This window comes from Rhinolophus ferrumequinum, chromosome 21 (genome assembly GCF_004115265.2).
Source record: "Rhinolophus ferrumequinum isolate MPI-CBG mRhiFer1 chromosome 21, mRhiFer1_v1.p, whole genome shotgun sequence".
In the NCBI taxonomy this organism is placed as follows: domain Eukaryota; kingdom Metazoa; phylum Chordata; class Mammalia; order Chiroptera; family Rhinolophidae; genus Rhinolophus; species Rhinolophus ferrumequinum.
The window spans coordinates 43,894,255-43,914,139 of NC_046304.1; the positions used below are offsets into that span (position 1 = coordinate 43,894,255).

Below are 19,885 nucleotides of genomic sequence, written 5' to 3' on the forward strand. Positions count from 1 at the left end.
GGTGGGATGGGTGCGGTGGAGACAAGGCATCTGTAGTTTTAAAAATTCCAGGTGATTCCAAGGTGCAGCCAAGGTCGATAACCACGATCCAAGATGGCGGCCCTCACAAGCCTGGGGATGTACAGACCCCCCACACCCATGGTTTGATTTCAGTTCCTTTGGACTAGAGCCGAGCTATCCAATAAGGCAGCCCCCAGCCACACGGGGCTCTTAAGACTTGAAACGTGGCTCGTCTAAACTGTGACATGCTGTCAGGACAAAATACACCCGGGTTGCTAAGACTTAGTAGTAAGACAGGATGTAAAATAGCTCGTTAATGCGTGTTGAAATGGTACATCGGACTAAATAAACATGTTAATTTTACCTATTTAACGCTGCTACAGAAAGTTTTAAATGGCATTATGTGGCTTGTATTACACTTCATTGGACAGCGCTGGTCTAGAGACTGACCAATTAAAAAATGTGTCTTCTATATAGTTCTTCCACTTGTAAGTTTGTTCCATCTGTTTTTGACAATAATTTTCCTTAAAAACATCACCTCACGATTCCATTTATATAACATTCTTGAAATGACAAAAATGAAGAAATGGGGACTCGGTTAATGGTTGCTGGGATCAGGGGTGGTAGGGGGAGGGGAGGAGGTCAGTGTGGCTAAGGAGCTACGTGAGGGATCCCTGTATGCGGAAGAGTTTTGCATCCTGACTACAGCCACATCAAGACCCTGTGTGTATAGCGTGTGCTATAATTTTGCAAGATGTTACCCTTGGGGGAAACTGGGTAAAGGGTACATGGGATCTCCCTGTTTGATTTATTACAATTGCATGTGAGTCTACAATTATCTCAAAATAAGAAATTAAATTAGAAAAAACAACTTCACCTCTGAACCAGTCGCTTTTGGACTCTGCTGGCCAGAGTACAAGTTGGTGCAACCCTTTTGGGAAGCAATTTAGCAACATGCATTGAGCCTTAAGCTTTGTCTTGGTCCCAAAACTTTCTGCTAAGGAAATAGATACAAGTACACAAGTACAAATACAAAATAAATACAAAAAGGTAGTTATTCAATCGTGTTTGTAATAACAAAATGTTCCAAATCACCAAAATGCCTTTCTGAAAGATAAGGGTTATAGGAACTATGGTTTATCCACTCAGTGGACAATTCGGTAGGCATTGATGGAAAATGCTGATAGATAATATTAAACGAGAAAAAGTGGAATACGGAATATTGAAACCTTGTTTGCTAATTTGTAAAACAAAACTCTGTTCACCTGTGGGATGATGAATATAAAAATATCAATAGGGGTGTTTTGATAGTAGGATTATAGATGAATTTGTTTATTCTTTCTATTTTACTGTTTCTCTCCCACGATTTTCTTTAACAAATATACACCACCCTTGTCTTTAAATGACATAATGATCTTTCCCCCTTATTTAAATTAGCTGTCTTCCTGGAGCTAAGGGACAATGCCCTATCAGGGCAGAGAGTGGGTGGCTGACTCGCCCCCTGCTGGCTGACCGTGGTGGTGCAGCCTGCCGCCCTGCGTTGTGGAGGCACAGCTAGGACAGCACAGGACCCCATTTCTGCCCCAAAGCTACGCAGCGAATCACTGCCTGGTAAGAGGGTAGAAAAAAGGATCTGAAACATCAGAGCTTATGGGAACTCTGGCAAGATACTTAAGCTTTCTTAGCCTCATTCAGTAAAGATATAAAATGGTGACACTAATATAATGTCTGTATATTGGGGTCATCGAGGAATGAAATGGCATAGAAGCTCGGTGCCCTAGGAAATGTGTTTAATTTTGCTACATTATGCCAAAGTGATTTCCAAAATAACTACCAAATTACACGCTCACTTGCAGTGTTCTCATTGCTTCACAGTCTCAGTGACATTTGTTATTATCAGATTTCTTAATTTTTGTCAATCACAGTGGGAATAAAATGGTATCTCATTGCCATTTTAACTTGCATTTCCATGATTACCAGTGATACAGATTATCTTTTTATGTCTAGTCACAGTCCTGTTCCCTTGTCTATGGAACGTCTCTTTATGTCTTTTTCCCATTTATGTTTCTGTTGGGTTCTTCATCTTTTTTCTTATTCATTTATAGTTCTTGAAATATTCTGGATATGAACCCTTTGTCATATTTATGTGCTAAAACGTTTTCTCACAGTCTGCATCTTTTCTTTTCATGCCCTTCATTGTATCTTTCGAGAAGTTCTTACATATATTTGAATATCTGATACGATTATCGATTTTTGTATGGTGATCTTGTATATAGCAACACTGCTAAACAAGATTCTCTTCGATTTTCTATGTAGATTTCTTAGCATCTGTGAATGTTGACAGTTTTGTCGTTTTTCATCCCAATTCTCATACCTCCTGTTTCTTTTTCTTATGTTGGTGCAAAGAATTCCAATACTGTGTTTTCCCCAAAATAAGACCTACCCTGAAAATAAGCCCCAGTTAAGATCGTCAGCCAGACAGACACATTTAGTACATTATGACAATGTTCCAGAAGACAGTGACATGACTGTATTTGAATAAATGTAGACTATTGTACATGAGAAAATAAGACATCCGCTGAAAACATGCCCTAATGCATCTTTTAGAGCAAAAATTAATATAAGACCTGGTCTTTTTTTCGGGGAAACATGGTACATACAAAGGATCATAGAGACAGCTGGTCTGATTTGAAAGAGAATAATTCTAACATTTTACCATCAAGTAGGATATTTGTGAAAATACAGCTTATCAGGGAAAGGAAGTCCTCTTCTATTGCTAGTTTGCTACAAGTTTTTCTTTTTCTTAAAATCATATTGATTTTTATCATCTTTTCCACATCTATTGAGATTGACATGTTTATTTTCCTCCTTTAATCTGTTAATGAGGCAAGTTACATTAATAGACTTTTAAATGTTAAGCCACTCTTGCATTAGCGGGATAAATTTTGCTTTTATTGTGATATATAACATTATATATAAATTATAGATCAATCTCAATATAAACAAAAATATCAGTTTAACATTATATTTATATTGACCTATAATTTTTCCTACTGTCATATTTAGTTTAATCGAGGTTCTTTTAGAAACACAATGAGACACCATTACACGCATACTAGAATGGCGTAAATGAAAAAGATTGACAACACTAAGTGTTGCAAAATTTGCAGCAACCAGAGCTCCCATACTTTGCTGGTAGGAATGCAAAATGGTACAAATGGTACAACTACTTTAGAAGGCAGTTTGTAGTTTCTTATAAACTTAAACGTGCCTTTGCTACACAACCCCGCATCCCACTCCTAGGTGGGCAGGTTTCTAGTTTCCTGTTCATGGCAGGGTATCAGTGGCAACTTCTGGCCTTGCTGTGACCCAACGCCACATCTGCCTGTTTCTCGGTGAGCATTACAATTTCAGACTTGAGCTATTATGGCCATATCTGGGTTCAATATCCCCTGGTCCTCTTTGGTTCGATATCCCCTGGTCCTCAAGACGCTGAGTTTGAGTTCCTTGAGGACTTCCATCTTTCTTATAAGTCAGCTATGTGTATATATTGAAAAGCCTTCTTAAGTGCTGGTAGTTGGATGGGTGTGTGTTAGCTGAGCTGACTCTGTTGCCAAAACTGGAAGACTCTAATTCAGTACCTATTTTTCACCCCCTCTCTTTCCTAGAGATGGTACCAAGATCTCTAACACCCCCACCCAGCATTCTGGAGTGGGGGTAGAAAGGAGAAGAATGCCTCTTTCTACTTCTCTGAATTTCTATAACAAGCACAAATTATTTCTCCAATTGTGTGTGTGTGTGTGTGTGTGTGTGTATGAACGTTAATTTAAAAATTAACAAAAGATGACCTATATATAAAGAAAAAAAAATAGTTTTAAACTAGAGCAGTGTTGTGGCAGAGGGAGGCTGAGAGTGAATTCCCACCCCTCTCCTGGGGCCTTCTCTGCTTCTTCCTGGGGCATAAGCCAGCCTGCCCCAGGCTTTTGCAGCACTCTATTTTTATTTTCATTATTTAACTGTGTCCCATATACACTGCTAAGTGGAGTGCTCAGTTCTGCAAATGCGCAAGTCACATGGAGCTCCTCAGGCCATTAATGGGGTCTTAGGTCCCCACCCCTTATCAATTTTAGTCCAAGGCCGAGAGAGCAGGGAGGGGGCTGCCAAGGGGGCACAGAGCAGGAGTGAGGCAAGCGGCACAGACTACCAGGGAGGGCGTGCTGGGAAGACAATGGACAGACCTGTGGATGGCGTCCATTTGCAGCCCGCTCTCAGGACAGGAGCCCAGCGGCTCATGGGGTAGGAGGCGGGCTGATGATGGACTTGCTTTCTCATCTCTACTGGCTTGTTTACCATTCGCTGAACTCAGCTCCTGGCCACACTGGCTGGGAGATGTCCTGACATCCACCTCCTGAGGACAAAGGAGTTTGAATTCTTCTACCTCACCTCTGTTATTTAATTCTACACCCTCAGAGGATCTAAACAGTATCTTCTGACCATCTGACCCCACGAAAGGTATACACCCACGAGCCTGGAAAACAATGGGGTGAGTCACCAGGCAAACAGGGAGAAACCTCACAGCGCAGAGGTGTTTGTGACCACAACGACCTTGCCCCTCAGCATTCACCACGTTTTACCAAACCTTATCATATGGGATCGTGACCTCACTGGATTCCTCCATCCAGCTTAGGAAGGCGGTGTTACTGGATGGCATGGTCCACTCTGCAAGTAAGGAAACTGAGGTGGAGAGATGTGTCCTGCCTGCCTAGGGAGGCTGGGGCGGGACCGCAACTTGTGTCTTTGGGGGCACAGAATTCTGCCTGTATTCACTCCATTCTCCCCACAAAGAGGCAGGGCGTTTTCCACGGTGGCCCACAGAACAGGAAGCGTAATCGCCAGGACTCAGGGTCAGGGGCTCCCTGAGCTGATCCATGCGGGGTCTGCCCCTCCCCGGGGTAGGAGGCCTGCTGCTGCTTTCCCTCTGCCTCCAAGTGCACCTGGGACCCTTCCCACCCCCTCACTCGGCTGACGTCCCCCACCCGCCCGTGCAGCCCTTCCGTCCCCTTCCGTCCCCAGTGCAGTGTCCCCAGGCCCATCAGATGATGAGTGTTTCTCATTCTTCCCTCAACAACACATTCATCAGGAGGGAGACAGACGTTCCCATCCGGAGGGGAGGGAGAGGGAGCGCAGGAAATCAATAATGGAGACTGATGTCTCTATATTGTGCCTCCCGCACTTTGTTTCCCTCTGTAGAGGCAGGACAGAACAAAAAAAATGTTGGCTGCATTTTTCATACTAATTGATCCTGAAGCTGGGTGAACCCAGCGGTGCCCCTTTAATGGCCAGCCGTTGCCTGCTGGCACTTGGGTTCTCAATCAATATGCACGGGCCACCCACTTATCTCATTTGGACGCCCCGGCTCCCCTCTGCTCACAGCGCTGGGACCTGCTCAGCAGGATCTGAACACAGGTCACCAGCTGGGCGGGGTGATGAGGGGGAAGGTCAAAGGAGGGGAGCAGGGCCACTCCCACAGCTCCAAACCCCTCTCTCCTGCAGACATAAAAATTCCTACCCGCCTTGGGCTCAGAGGCTTTCAAAGCTGAGCTGAAACCCCGGTGGTACAAACAGCATTATTAGTCAGTAACACTTTAGTCTGAATTTGTAGAGGCTTGTCCTCAATGCGGCCAGTCTCAGCACCTGTCTCGGGGACATGGTCAGAAGTGCATGACGTGACTCATGCACACGACCCAGTCCACACCTGGCATTGTCATCAGCTGCTGTGAAAGCCCAGCTCTGGTAGCATATGTGGGGCTTGGCACAGTTCCGGGCACATGGCAGCTCTTCCCCCTTAAATTTCTGGAAATCTGTGGGAGTGGGATGAAGGGAGGAGGTGGGGTGTCTGGATATCTGGAGCAATGTCCCTTAGGATGGTTCCAGAGAGGGGCAGCACGAGGGTGCAGAGGGACAAGTGGGGTCCAAACACCACCAGGTGCCTGCCACTGCTCAGAGCTGGGGACTCAGAGGTGGATGATAGGCCCAGACCCACCTAAGAAAACCAAGTTCAGGGTGGCTGAGCCCCAGCCCAGGCCCCTTTCTTTGTGTACTCAGGGGCTGACCATCACTACCTTGTGCCCTGGAAGGATGGAGCTGACCTTGGTGCCGTGCACCTGCCAGCCCGAGAGCACCTGGCATGCTCCCACAGAGCAAGGTGAGGCTGGCTGAGGCCTCTTGGGCCTCCAGGATGAAGAGGTCATGTGCCAGGGAGCAACCACCTCGTCTGAGATTTACCCAAGAAGTCACCTGCCTCTTAGGGCAACGGCCGGTGCTGCCTGGATGTACTGGCCGGTGGGGAAGGCGCCAACCCTTACTCCCCATGAGTGCCAGGATGGTCCTCCCAGCACCACAGTCAGTGGGGCTTTGGAGGGCAAGCCGTGCTGGGCAGTGGAGTACCAGGTGTAGACAGGAGCCAGGAACAGAGCAAAGGTCCTGCGAGACTTAAGCCTCTGACCTTGGCTTCACATGAGCACCGGACAAGAAGAGGTCAGTGATGAAGAATGCAGACTCCCTGAGCTCAAGCTCTGGCTCTCCTACCAACCAGCTGTGTGGTCTTAGACAAGTTGCTTCACTGCTCTGAGCCTCCGTGTACTCATAAAATATGGGTAACCATCCTTCCAAAGGTCTAGGAAAACTAAGTTTTGGTGAGGATGTAGGTAAATTGGTGGCAGGAATGTAAATGGTGCAGTAGAAAACAGTCTGATGGTACCTTACTATGTTAAACACAAAATTATCATATGAGCCAGCAGTCCCACTCCTCTGGATATACCTAACACAGCTGGTAACAGGTGTTCAGATACTTGTATGTGAATGTGGACAGCACCCTTATTCACAGCAGCCGAAAGGTGGAAATAACCCTGAAGTCCATTAACTGATGAATGGATAAACAACATGTAGCATATTCACACAATGGAGTATTATTCAGCCATAAAAGGAAAGGAGCACTAACAAATGCTGCAACATGGATGAACGTGGAAAACACAATGCTAACGTGAAAGAAGCCAGACACAAAAGGCCACAGAGTGGACGATTCTATCTATGTGAAATGCCCGGAATAGGAAAACATGCATGGAGGCAGAAAGCAGATTAGTGGTGGCCGGGGGCTGGGGAAGGTGGGGTGGGGACTGAATGCTCGATGAGTACAGGGTTTCCTTTGAGGTGATGAAAATGTTCTGGAACTAGAGAGTGGTGAGAGTTGCCCAACATTCGAATGTACTGAAGCCACTGCATGGCATACTTTAAGATGGCTAAAATGGTAGATTTTATGGCATGTGTATTTGACCACAATAGAAACCCCTACAGACTGCACTTATTTATAGCAAAGATTACCATTCACCACAATTTAAGGAGTGCATACCAAAAGCGTATGCATACAAGCAATTATGGGGGCCACTGAGGAAAGGTTGGCTGAAGGGATTAAAGGAAACTAGATGCGACGTGTTGGACGGGAGCTGGGCACAAAGTAACTGCTCAGTAAACTCCAGCTTCCTTCAGTTACTCCTCCTGTTGGAGAGCTGCGCCTCTGTGGACCACGCCTGGTCACACATCACACCCTGAGAGGCGGGACAGGTTTTTCAAGTAGGTCTTGCAGCTGTATACTGTGGATCAAGTGATCTGCTGGCTCCCCGAGCAGCCTGAGACCCCAGGGACGGCACTCCAGCGCTTGCATTTAAAACCTGGTACTTGACCTCTGTGAGGTGCCGTGATAAGCACTGGTGAACACAAGCTCCATGGGTCAGGGCAGATCTACAAAGGGCAAAGGAACCACTGGGAATTGATCACAGCAACAGTGGAAGTGAATGACACCCGACGAGCAGGTAGTAAGCACTCCCTCAGCGACCCCCTGGTCTAGTGGGGGAGGAGGGAGGAACAGACGTTGGCAATGCAGGGGGCAGGTCGGCTGATGGAGCTGATGCTGTAGAAGCACAAACAAGGGTCCCTACCTGAGAACACGTGGGAGGAGGGTTCACCTGGGCTGAGACCATTTCATCACCTGGTTCCTGTCTGAAGAAGAGTTTTCATTTTGCCCGAAGGGAAAGAGAAGAAAATTCTGGAAGAGTCAGACCCTGTGCCCAGTGAACTCCTTACATTTTCCTTTTACAAGTTCCCAGGGTCTCAGAAACCCTGTCGAGCTCCTTGGGTTCAAATCCTGGTTCTACCACTTAGGAGCTGGGTGACTGAGGACAAGTTACCTGGCCTCTCTGTGCCTCAGTTTCTTCACCTATAAATACTGTTAAAGACAATGCCCTCAAAGAGTTGCCTGACAGATAAGGTCAGCAGAGCATGCAGCCCAGGAGACCCAGACAGGCTCTGTGTCCACAGCGCCAGGAAGACGAAGCTGGCGGCCGCCATGTATCGAGCACCTCTTTTCGCTTGATGTCTGCTGTCTCCCTTCTAATTTTATCTTCACACCAACTCTATGTCGTAACTGCTCTCCCCTTCATTTTGGAATTAAGGAAACTAAGGCTCAAAGAGCTGAAGTAGTTGGCCCAAGGTCCCACAGAGCTGTCAAGCTCCAGTTCCACACTCTGTCCATCTACTGCCTGGTATGGGGGGAGGGGACTGGTGCTGAAGAGCCATCCCCACGCCAACGCTTCCCAGCCAAGTCTGATTCCTGGACTGCAACAGGGACACGACAATCAGGTGTATGTCATACAGATTCGATGGCAGGAAGCTTGCCCGTGACGTCACACATGAAAAGCACCCAGAAAACATTAGCTTCTATCATTACTTGTATATCACTTCCATTACCCCCTCTTAAAGGAAGAAGGACCCAGATGCCGTGCTCTTGAGGGGGGTCTGTCCCTGGGAGGGACAGTGCAGATTTGCTGCCTGGCTCTTCATCTCAGGACCCCAGAGCGCATGGCTGTCCCCTCCCCTGAGCCGGGCTCTCCCAAGCGAGTCAGGATCTCCTTGCTGCCCAGCTGTGCCCCCGTGCCAAGCTGCAGAGAGGAGAATTCGTGGTGCAGCTATCATGCTTCTGCTCACGGGCCTCCACTGGGAGGGTGGTTCCAACACTGGCTTATTCCATGGGCTCCTCCCTCCTCCACGCAGGGCCAGGCTGGCAAGTGCGTCTTCCCAGGCAAGAGCAGCGCCCTCCATGGGACTTCCGCCCCCTGTGCCAGCTGCCTCGGTTTCCACCTTCAGGCACGTGTCTGGGTCTATGGCACAACGTCTCCCTCCGTGAAGTCCAGGCTCCTGGAGCAGGAAGTCTCCTGCGGCATCCCCACTGGGCTGGGATCCAGGCAGCCTGGGCTTGAATGCTGGGGAGGCAGGGAACCCCCCAAGGGACGACAACACCAAGTGAGACGTTGACGTGCCGCGACACCACGGCTACTCTTGTTAACTTCTTTTTCCTGCCAATTCAGAGTCTGCTCTTAGGAATGACCCACAATGGGTCTCCTTTCCCAAATGTTCTGCTATAAACAGGAACTACTTCCATAAGAAGAAAACAAAAACAATAAACAAGGAGGAGCATTAAAACTTAAGCATCGCTCCTTCCAAAATGGTAGCTCTTGAAATATCCTGTTCCCCTTTCCGCTCCAAGCCTTTTCTCTTCCTGTTGGATGCCTGCACTTCCTCAGGGGCTGGCTTAGAGTGGCACAGGAAAGCTTGTCCCCTCTAGCACTGACGGGGCCTAGGCTCCATCTGTGCTCTGCCACTTACTAACCATGTGGTTTTAGGCAAGTTACTTTATGGCTCTGAGCCTCAGTTTCCTCATCTGTAAAATGGGGAGAATAACACCAGCTGCCCAAGACGATTGTGGGGATTTAATTAAATAGTGCAACAAGTGCCAGGTACAAACCAGATGCCACAGAAAGGATGAAGCTATTATTAGCCACCATCTTCTGGAACGGTCCCAACATCAGTCTCTTTCCATTTGATTGACATGTGGGACTTAAGACAGTACTTACGGAAATCACTGTACTCACTGTTGGGCCCTCTGTCCCCCTCGCCCTCTGGCTTGTCTGCCCACCCACAGCCCCTGCCCTTTCTCCAAGTTCTGCCATCTTTGCCCCAGGAGTGGTCCCTACCGTCATACAGTACTGATTGGTCCAGAGGTGGCTGCCCCTAACTTAAGCTGGCCCAATCAGATTCCTCTTTTGGGGAGCCCTCATGCTCTTTTAAAGATCAAAACAGCTGCTGGGGCTCCTGTGGGTGGTGCACTGCAGAGAATGCGACCAGGGGGCCTGAGATTGGAGGGGCTGTGAGAGCGGTGGGTCCGACTCCTCTCCAGCTCCTGATTCCAGATTCTCGTGAAATCGGACCTCAGGGCCCATGCTTGGGCTCCAGGACGTGCCTGAGGCGTCTCTAATCAACTCCCCCTTCTGCTTGAGCGACTCTGAGCAGGAGCTCTCAGGCTTCAGCCCCTGAGAGACCTGGGTTCAACTCTCAGGACTCGGCCACGTATTAACTGGCTGCTCAGCCTCTCCGAGCCTCAGGCCCTTCTCATCTGTAACAGTTTCATTTATTTGCAAACTCACTGAAAAACCTTCCCAACAATGCTATTATTATTTCCAGTTTATCAATGGGGAAAAGAGAGAAAGAGAGCGCGTGACTTGGTCGGGTCCCTGACGGTGAGCGGTGGGGTCAGATATAAACCCTCCAAGGCCGGCCCACAGCCATCTTACTACCCGATCTTGCTCCAGTACTAGGCCAGTCTCCCTACCTGCCCCCCGCCGCAGTCATTTTTATACTTTACAGACATCCTCTGTAGACCACCAGCTTAACCCATCTGTCAGTGGAGTTGTGTGTGTGTGTGTGTGTGGGGGCATAGCAGGCGGAAGGGGGCTGGGGGTGGGGGGAATGGAGGATCCCCCAAAGTGCTGCCCAGGGAAGTGCTGCCCTCTTCTGGCCGTTGCTTTTTGTGCAGGAGACAGCCTTTGATTTCTCCGCATCCCTTACCAGCTCATGGGTGTCCCGGGGACAGGTTTACTCTCAGAGTCACAGACTCATTGAGCTCTAGAGCTGCAAGGGCTCCGGAGGTTGTGGTGGAAGCTCCTGGAGGCAGGGCTGCTTTATATCCCTGCCCCTGGGCACACAGTAGGTGTGTTCTAGAGAACAGGTGTCGAGAAAAAGAATCCTCTCTCCCATCCCATCCTTTAGCAGACGGGACAGAGTGACCCAGAGAGCAGTGGGGAGTTGAGTAAGGCCACGCAGTAAGAGTCTCCGGACACCCACCCCTAGGCCAGGACAATTCCTGCTGCAGCCCCCGAGGAGATTCGTGGACAGGAAGTATCACTGCTGTTCTCTAGGACTCTCCCGCCTTGGGCAGCTAGGAGACAGCTGCTCAGGATGCTTCTCTGGCAGGTGCAGAAGGAGCCGTCCACCCACTGGGTATCATCTTCAGGTGAATAGAAGATTCCAGCAGTGGGGGTTGGGGGTGTTCTCCTAAATGGGGCCTGCCTGGCAAAGTCAGAGGGCCTTGGACATCCCATCATCCCATTAGACGGGGAAAACGTACAACGACGTACGACGACGTACAACATAGTGGGGCAGATACACATACCTCCTGAGAGGGGCCTGCATGCTCTCGAGCACACTCGGACACACCCGTGTGCCCAACATTCCCAGAAATTTCCTTCCTGGGGCCTCCCATCACTGTCCCCAGGCAAGACAACCCACCAGTGGAGGAACAAAGGGCTTTAACAGTGGCCACTATCAAGGAGGTCGTCTGCTGATACCATCAGTGTTTCTCAACTCTCTGGGATAATGTTTCAACCCACATTTCCAGTTGGGAAGCTATTTCTGACATGCGTCACTTGAAAACTGAGAACCTGGCAATGGGTTAATTGAGACTCTCTAAGCATTAAGGGGTCACAGCGTCTGAGCATGGACCTGTGTTGGCTGTCCCAGTCTCTGCTCAATTCACAGCAGATCTGTAGTTGCAGTTCAGCTTAGCTCCCAAGAGAAGCCAGACCAGCCTCCTTGGAGGAACCGGCCAGAGTCTGGCCCCAAAGGCCCAGGGAGATGGTGACTCAGGAAGAACGGTTCTTTCTCCTCAGCTCTCAGGAAGGGGAATGCAGAGGGGAGGGGTGGGGGAGGGGCAAAGTAGGGAGAGGGAAGGGAAGGGGGAAGGAAAAACCAGAGGGGGAAGGAAAGGGAGCATTTAACTTTCCTTGACCCCCACCCCCACCCCAAGATACTGGCCTTGAACTCACCAGATGGCATTGCTGCAGCTCAGCGAATAGATGCACAAATCTAGAAGAAGAGCCTGTGGCTGGGAGAAGCAGAGGGTGCTGTCTGCCCTTTCTGGCTTCCTGCTGGCATGAGTGTATAGAAAGGGAGGGGGTACTAGACATGGCACAGGCAGCAGGAAAGCTGGCATGGCTGGACAATACACCGCTCCCTGCAAAAACCGAGACTAGTGAGTGCAAGGCCACACACTGCTAGTGAGTGACTGAGCACACTTCTGTGTGGCGCCAAGGCCTGCCTTTCAGTGTTGGGCGTGCACGGCTCAAGTTCACGTCTCACCTGTGCTCCCCAAGGTGCTTGACCCTCTGGGCCGTGAAACACGAGGTAAGGAAGCAACACTTCCTTCTTAGGACTACTGTGAATATGTGTGGAAAAACACGTGGGATGGTGTTTGCACCTAATCAGTCGTGAGCACTCACCTTTGTACTTAGAGAGAAATCTGAAGTCCTTACAGGGGCCTCAAGGTCCTAACCTGAGGCGCCCGTTGCAGCCTGGCTGCTCCCCACCCAGAGCACCTGCCTCCTGCTTATTCCTTCACCTTCTCTTCCTGCTGCTGGAAAGTCTCTACATCTCACTCCCTGCCCTTCTTCCAGCCTCTGCTCAAATGTCACCTGCCAGAGGGTCTTTTCTGAGGCCCCTTTGAAAATGGCACCCCCACCACCTCACACTCTCTAATCCTCCAGCCCTGCCTTGTCTTTCTCTCCAGCATTTTTATCCCACAGCTGACTGTATATTTTCCTTCTTTAGCATATTTATTGTTGGTCTCCCTCTTTCAAATGCTTGCTCCTAAGGGAACAGGATTGAATGTTGCCCGTTTTGTTCATAGCTGTATTTCCTCCCAATAGTTCTCAACAGCGGGTGATTTCACCCTGCAGGGGCCATTTGGCAATGTCTGGAGACGTATTTAGTTGTCACGGTGGAAGGAGGGGTGTTACCATGCACAGGACAGCCCCTTCAAAAAAAAGAATAATCTGGCCTCAAATGCCAGTAGGGCCCCCATTGTATCCCTATTACTTAGAACAGTAGCTAGCACTGTATACAGTAGGTGCTCATAAATGCCTGTGATGGAAGAATGAAGAACTGCTACCATGTCACCATCATTATTATTATTTAAGAATGGATACGGTTGAGAATAATCGCCAAGAATAGTATACATTTGGGAGTTCATGGCCAACAGGTCATCCTGGTGACCTGTAACTTCTTCCCTCTGGTCTGAGCTCTGCCCTCAGCAGCACTCAGAATGGGCTGCAAACTGGGCCATCAAGAGCCAGGACCAGACCATGGATCAGGCCCCCTGAGAGCCTGCATGATGCCAGTCTGCCCCTCCCCCCAAAGAGCCTGCCCGCAGTCCCCCTGGGCAGAGACTGTCAGTTCTCACCCCCATGGACCTCCAATGCTTGCTGCCATACTGGAACGCTCAGGGCCGTGTGCCCTATTGGGCAAGGAACCACCTGCAAGACCTTTTAGGGTGATCTGGGCCACCTCTCCCAGCCCAGGGGACTCCCAGGTCTGGTGCATTATGCTGTCTTTGCTCTTTCCCAGAAAGGGCAATACTAGGGCTGAGGGGATATTCAGGCAGGCACAGGTGTTGGAACCTCCCCTGACCCAGCTCAGCCCAGGCCTTCTGCTGACCTAGCAAATTACCACGGACAGTTTTACACAGTCAGCTGACTAGCGCAGACCCCTGAAATGCAGAGACCACCACCTATAGACTACATTAAACACCACGCGGCCACATTGTAAGGGGAAGGGGGAGCAGCATGTAAAGGAAGGATGATTTTGCTTGGGGCCTGGATCACCTCCAGAACAGGCTGCCGAGGCCCACCCCAGACACAAGACTGGAAGCCTCTGGAAGCTTCTAACACCTGAGCAGGCCACCCACCCCACATTGCCACCAGGAATTCCCACTTGAGGTTCACAACTTTTCCTGCCTGCTGCCTGCCCCATCCCCACCAAGCCTTTCGTTCTTCCAGGGGCCTCCTTGGGCTCACAGCTAGGTCGTGCTCTACAAACTCTGAAGCTCGGAAAGCACCACGGTCTCTCTCCTGTTCTGCCCACCTTCTTTCCCACTTCTCCTCTGCCCTCTCCTACTCCCCTTGCAGGTCCTGAAAGCTTTTAAGTAAGTCATCAATGCTAAGTTTCAGTAGCTGACGTAACTGGGTACAAGGCTATGAGCCAATAGAATGAGTCTCTAACGGTGGAATATTAGGCAGCAGACAGTTAGGGTTGGGGGAACAGACAGTGGGGAGTGGTTTTTCTGGTGCCCTTGAAATCACAGGTAGCTGGCCCCGATTCTGCCAGGGAAAAAGGCTGACGCCAAACCTAGGATGAAATGAAAGAGCAGGCTGGTGCCCAGTGACCGCCTGAGAATGAGCCAGGGCTTGAGGGCTAAAAGCCGGATGTAGAAGCTCCAGCTCCCCCAGAGGTAGGGCTTGGTGGAGCCTGCGTTCCAAGTCTTCCATCTTCACTTTCTGGGAATCCAAGCTCAATTTGTGAGCTACCCTGATAGAAAAATTCACACCATCCTCCCAGCTCTGAAGATCTCATGAGGGGTCCTAGTTGCATGGTCACCTCCCTCAATTTCAATGTCTCAGAGTAAGGCTGGGGGCTGGTGGAAGCAGAGACAACCAGCCCTGAACACTTCCAACCAGCTGGACACTGACATCTATGTCCTTGCTTTACAAAACACCCTGACTCCATTCTACAGATGAGGAAACTGAGCCTTCCCGTCAGTGATCCAGCTGGGGTTGGAGCCTGCCTCCTCCAGCCAAGTATGAACAATTCAGCCAACCTCTTCCCTGCAACCCTCTCCTCCATCTCAGCCCCAAGTCACCGAATCCCAAGTCACAAATGGCTGAGCTCTGGAAAGCCTGCTGCCAGCTGGCAGGGCCATGGGTGCCCACCAGGATTCCAGGGTTCTCACAAACTGCACGTGGGTGGACATGGCAGCCTGTCTCCACCCTGTGCCTCGGGCCTCCACTGCCTTCCACATCTAAGAGAGGCAGAAGTTTGGGGTGGGGATGTGTCAGGCGCAACTACCAATTTCACCCTTTCTAGGCACCCTCATCTGGCCCCAAAAAGGACGCCCCCAGCTACCGCCAGCTGCCAAGTTAGCAGAAAAGTGAGGCAGAGCGAGGGTGTCTCAGGCTGGCAGGAGACTCCAGGAGGCAGGGCTGGCTGTGGTGTCAGCAGAAAGGTGCAATCAACCTGTCACCAAGTTGCCTGTGGTCCTGAGATGTCCTGAAACCAGGACATCAGATCCAGGCTATAATCTCCCCCTTTGCCACTCCTGTGCATTCTGGGTCGTTAGCTCATCAAGACCCAGGGTTTGTGCAGATGAGGGAGGGGACCTGAGGTGGCCGGGAGGGGAGGTCCCATTCTGTGTTCTCTGGGATGGTGTGGAGCAGGAGCCAGCAATGGTGACAGCTGGAGTGTGACGTCTGTCAAAGTCTGTCAAACTGAGACAGGCTCCCATTTGGGGACCTTGTCCTGAGTCCTGCTCTCATCTGGTCACTGATAATCCAGTGCAAAGTGGGTGAATCCCTTCCCTTCTCTGAACAAGGGATTCCTTAACCATAAAAAGGGCCACCAATGTGCTTCACAGGTTCTAGGGGGGGCAGGTGAGAGCACGTGGCTACACCCCAGCACTGTGAGCGGACACCCTGTTCTTCTCTAGCCAGGTGTCTGAATTCTCTCTTAAGTCCCTTTCAGTCCCAGGAAGTGATAATTTGACTTCACTTACAAAATATTACCGGGCTGCATCTTCATCAATTGCCAAATTAGGATGAGGGCAAAGAGGCAGATCAAGTCGTTAAAATGGGGGGCTTTGGAGTGACTAGGGAAATGTTTTAGTGCATCTGCCTGTGGGTCCCCCTCGCCACCAATCCTTCCTCCCCCACGTGCGCATCTCTGCTCCGTGGCATCTGCCAGGGACACTCCCTCCTCCCCAGCCAGAGCCAGGCTGAAGGAATCCCGTGGCAGGGGGACGTGCTGGGGAAGTGAGACCACCCGAAGGCAGGCTGTGCAATGGGGAGTGCCACCCTGGTAGGCGGCCAGCCCAACTCAACAGGTGGCGGTGGGCTTGCCCTCGCGAATTACCCGGGTAATTCCTGCCGGCCTCAGTCAAGTCCGTCGTGGGAGTCTGCCCTCAGCCTTGGAGTGGGCAACACGAACTGCCGAGCAGCGTCCGCAAAGAGAGCGCATCACTACCTGCCCGCACATCCCCCCCGTGACCCCCCCAAACACACACCTCCCACCACACTGCCCCCGTTTTCACCGCGCGGGGCCAGGATGCGCGCGCGGGGGCAATCTGGTCCCTGCCCGGGCGGCGCCGTAATGGGGGTGGGGGCGGCCCGGCGCAGTGGCCGAGGCTCCCGTGGGAGGTCCTCCCCCCCCACGATGCGAGAGCCAGTCTCTCTCGGTCTTCCCGGCTCTTACCTCGCTGGAGCGACCGCGGCCCCAATTTTGGTGGAATGTCCCTCGCCCTCTCCGCGCGTCGGGCGGGAGGTACCCGGCCAATCTCCGCGGGCGCCCGTCCCGTCGCGTCCGGCGGAACCGCTCTGCGCCCGCGACCGTGGCCGCCGCCGCCGCCGCGCGAGCCGCGAACTGGGCGAGGGAGGGCTGGGCAGGGGGCGGGGCCGGGGGCGGGGCCTCCCGGACCCCGCATTGCGAGCGCCGGCGGGCTTTGGGACCCTGTGCTCCCTGGGTTCCTCCGCGGGAGGTGACAAATCCCGGGGAAGCACCTTCCTGGGGTTTGCAGCTGGAGAGTGGGGACTGAAAGGACAAGCTGTCAGTAGAAAGGAGACGCTTCCAGAGGCTGCACAGGGCTTGGCTGACATTCTCGCTAGCCTTGGATCAGACTTACCTTCAAATTCCAGCTGTTACTGTTTCTGCTGCTTAATCACAACAGCACCAGCCCGTATTTATTGGTCACTGACTCACTAGGCGCTGTTCAAAGCTCTTTGCATGTATTAAGTCATTTGACTCCCACAACAATTCCGTTTTACAGATGAGAAAATTGAGGCACAGAGCGATGATGTGATGTGCCTGAGGGCACAGAGCTGGAAAATGGCAGAGCCAGGACTGCAGCTCAGGTCTTTCTGGCACCAGATTCTGTGCTTTTTAAAGCCTCACTATGCGTCTTTCAGCGTGGCTTTAAGCAAATTGCTCCTTAAAGGCAGAAGGCCTGGGACATAGTAGGTGTGCAGCTAATTTTTGTTGAATGAATAAATACAAGTAGGGTACATTTTCCCGAGATCAAAGCTGTTAAGGGGAAAACCACCAAACAAAACCACTGGTTGAGCTGGATCAGTGATATGAAAAGATGAAAAATGAGCATAACGGCTAGGAGATGCACCTTTCTCAAGGTCTGCATTTAATATTCCCAGCAAAGGCCAGACACATTGTCCTGGGATCCAGGTCCCACAGGGTCATCTTTGCTGGGCAGCAGCCATGTCCTCAGGGAACTGAAGAGTATGTCTGGGGGTGAGCAGACAGCCTGAGGGGGGCTATGAGGGCAGGGGTGCCGGGGGCAGTGGATGTTCTCCCTTGTGGGCTGATTGAAGGATGTTAGAATGCCCACTTGCTTCCCCGGTCAGTACCCTCTTTGGTCTGCGTGACACTGTTCTCCAGGTCACCTTGCAATGCCCATGGTGCAGTAATAGACCCATTACCTGCAGAAAGCACCCTTTTAAAAGGAAAATCAGTTTCCAGGCAGGCTCACAGCCTCCTCCCCAGTCATTCTACCGGAGGCAAGTGGGGAGCCCTCACGATATGGGTGGCTGATAGAAAAGGGACTGGAATTAGATGGAAGGGAGACTTCAACCTGATTCGCCCCCTAACTCGCTGTGTGACCCGGGACAAGTTACTTAACCTCTCTAAGCTTTGGTTTCTTCCTCTATAACCAGGCTGACTTCATCGGTATGTGACTTGTGCAGTCACACAGCCCTGCTCTTAGAAAGGCTTGTGCTTGGTTTAATGATCTGCTTTTGCAATCTTAAAATTCTTAATCATTTTTGAACAAGGCGCAGTGTTTTCATTTTGCACCGAACCCCACAAATTATATCGCTGGTGCTGGTTATAACTCCTACCTCGCTGGGTTATTGTGATGCTTCACTGAGATAATGTTTGCACAAATGTCTAACACATGGGCTCTCTACAGAAATTGGTTTACCTTTCTCTGATCTGGCCTTAAAGATGAATAGAAGTTCAACAAAAGGATAAGGAGGGAGTTTCAGTCATGGGGGCCAGCATGGGCACAGGTATATATGAATTTGCAGTTATATTCAAGGAAAGGTGAATGGTCTGGGTTAGGATGGGGGTGGAGAGTGGAGATAAAACTGGAGAGACACGTTGGGGTCAGAGTGAAAGGCTTTCTGGTTCTCTTAAGAAGTTTGGACCTCAGCCTGGAGGCTTGTGAGCAAGAGTGCTAGGAAGGTGGATACTAAACACCAACATCTGTAGCCCACAGTTCAGCTACGGACTGGCTCAGATAATGAGACAGGCAGTAGGTGGTGTGGGCAGGAGCCCTGCTTGGAGGCTGCCAATACGGTGCTTTTGAAACGTTCGCTGTAGACATAATAGGAAAATGCTGTAGGTGTCAAAGCCAGCAGCTGTGCTTGGGGACTTGGGGACTCCGTGCCTGATGAATAATGGAGCAGCCCTTCCTCCCTGGGTCTTTTCCTATCCTTTCAATAATTCATGCATTCCATATTGGTTGAGAAGTTGCATAAAACCTCATTTTTTTCTGAATCCTGGGCCAATCTGGGCAAATATGATGGCTTCATGCATCGATCTTAATTAGAAACATACATACACATGAGCACACCCAGCTTTGCAAAATGTGCCTTGTGTTCAAGTCAAGGAAAATGTCCAGTTATGTGTTGGCAGGGGACAGGTCCAGCCAGGTCTCTGGGAGGTGGAGATGGGAGCTGGCTGCCCTGGAAGGGAGGGTTTGGTGGGGAAGATCCACATGACGTGCACTCAGTAGGAGTCTGTATATTTTGGTGCTCAGTGCCCGCCCTGTGGAAAGAGTTTCCTTCATTGCCTCCCTGAAGTCAGGCTTGTCCAGAAGACCTGCTTTGGCCAATGAAATATGAGCAGGAGTGACATGTGTCACTTCCGGGTGGCAGTTTCAGGAAACACTGAGTGCTTTGTTGTCCTACTTTCCCTGCCTTTGGGATTGTGGAACCACGAGGCACACAACCCTTATGAGGTAGGGCCTTACTATCCCCTGTTTGCAGGTGAGGAGACAGAGGCTTAAAGAAATAATTTGCTTTAGAAATGGCCAAATTATAATGCTCAAGAGAGAATGGCCCATTCAAGTTCCATGTGCGTTAGCATCACCCATGCCACGAGCCAGGACCTTCAGGGTGGCTGTGAGGCTCAGGCACACACCATCTGGTCTCAGCGGGGGACCCAGGGAGAGGTGTGGATGCCCTGGTGAAGAGAAAGGCTGGGGCAGCAGGGTCTCCAGCCATGAGGAATTCAGGGCTCAACACTTTCAGAAGCAGGAGAATGATTCTGTTCTTTTCTCAGGGGAGGTTGGGTCACCCGGTGGTGTTTCCTGTCTAGTTGGTTGGCAGGGACCTAGGAGAAGGAGCTGTGCTTTTGAATGTGCTAACCTTCCAGGTGAGATTGC

At 50.6% G+C, this 19,885-nt stretch overlaps 1 protein-coding gene across 1 annotated transcript in view; it reads right to left on the minus strand.

Annotated features, from left to right (window-relative positions):
- The window catches only part of LOC117013219 (translation initiation factor IF-2-like), a 27,439-nt gene extending 10,355 nt beyond the window's left edge, over window positions 1–17,084 (minus strand). The window contains exons 1-2 of the mRNA XM_033090159.1: window positions 16,684–17,084; window positions 7,995–8,055 (exon numbers count right to left, since the gene is read on the minus strand). Coding sequence (XP_032946050.1) covers window positions 7,995–8,055; window positions 16,684–17,084 — 462 coding nt within the window. The remainder of the gene's footprint in view (window positions 1–7,994; window positions 8,056–16,683) is intronic.
- Between the last annotated feature and the right edge of the window lie 2,801 nt (window positions 17,085–19,885).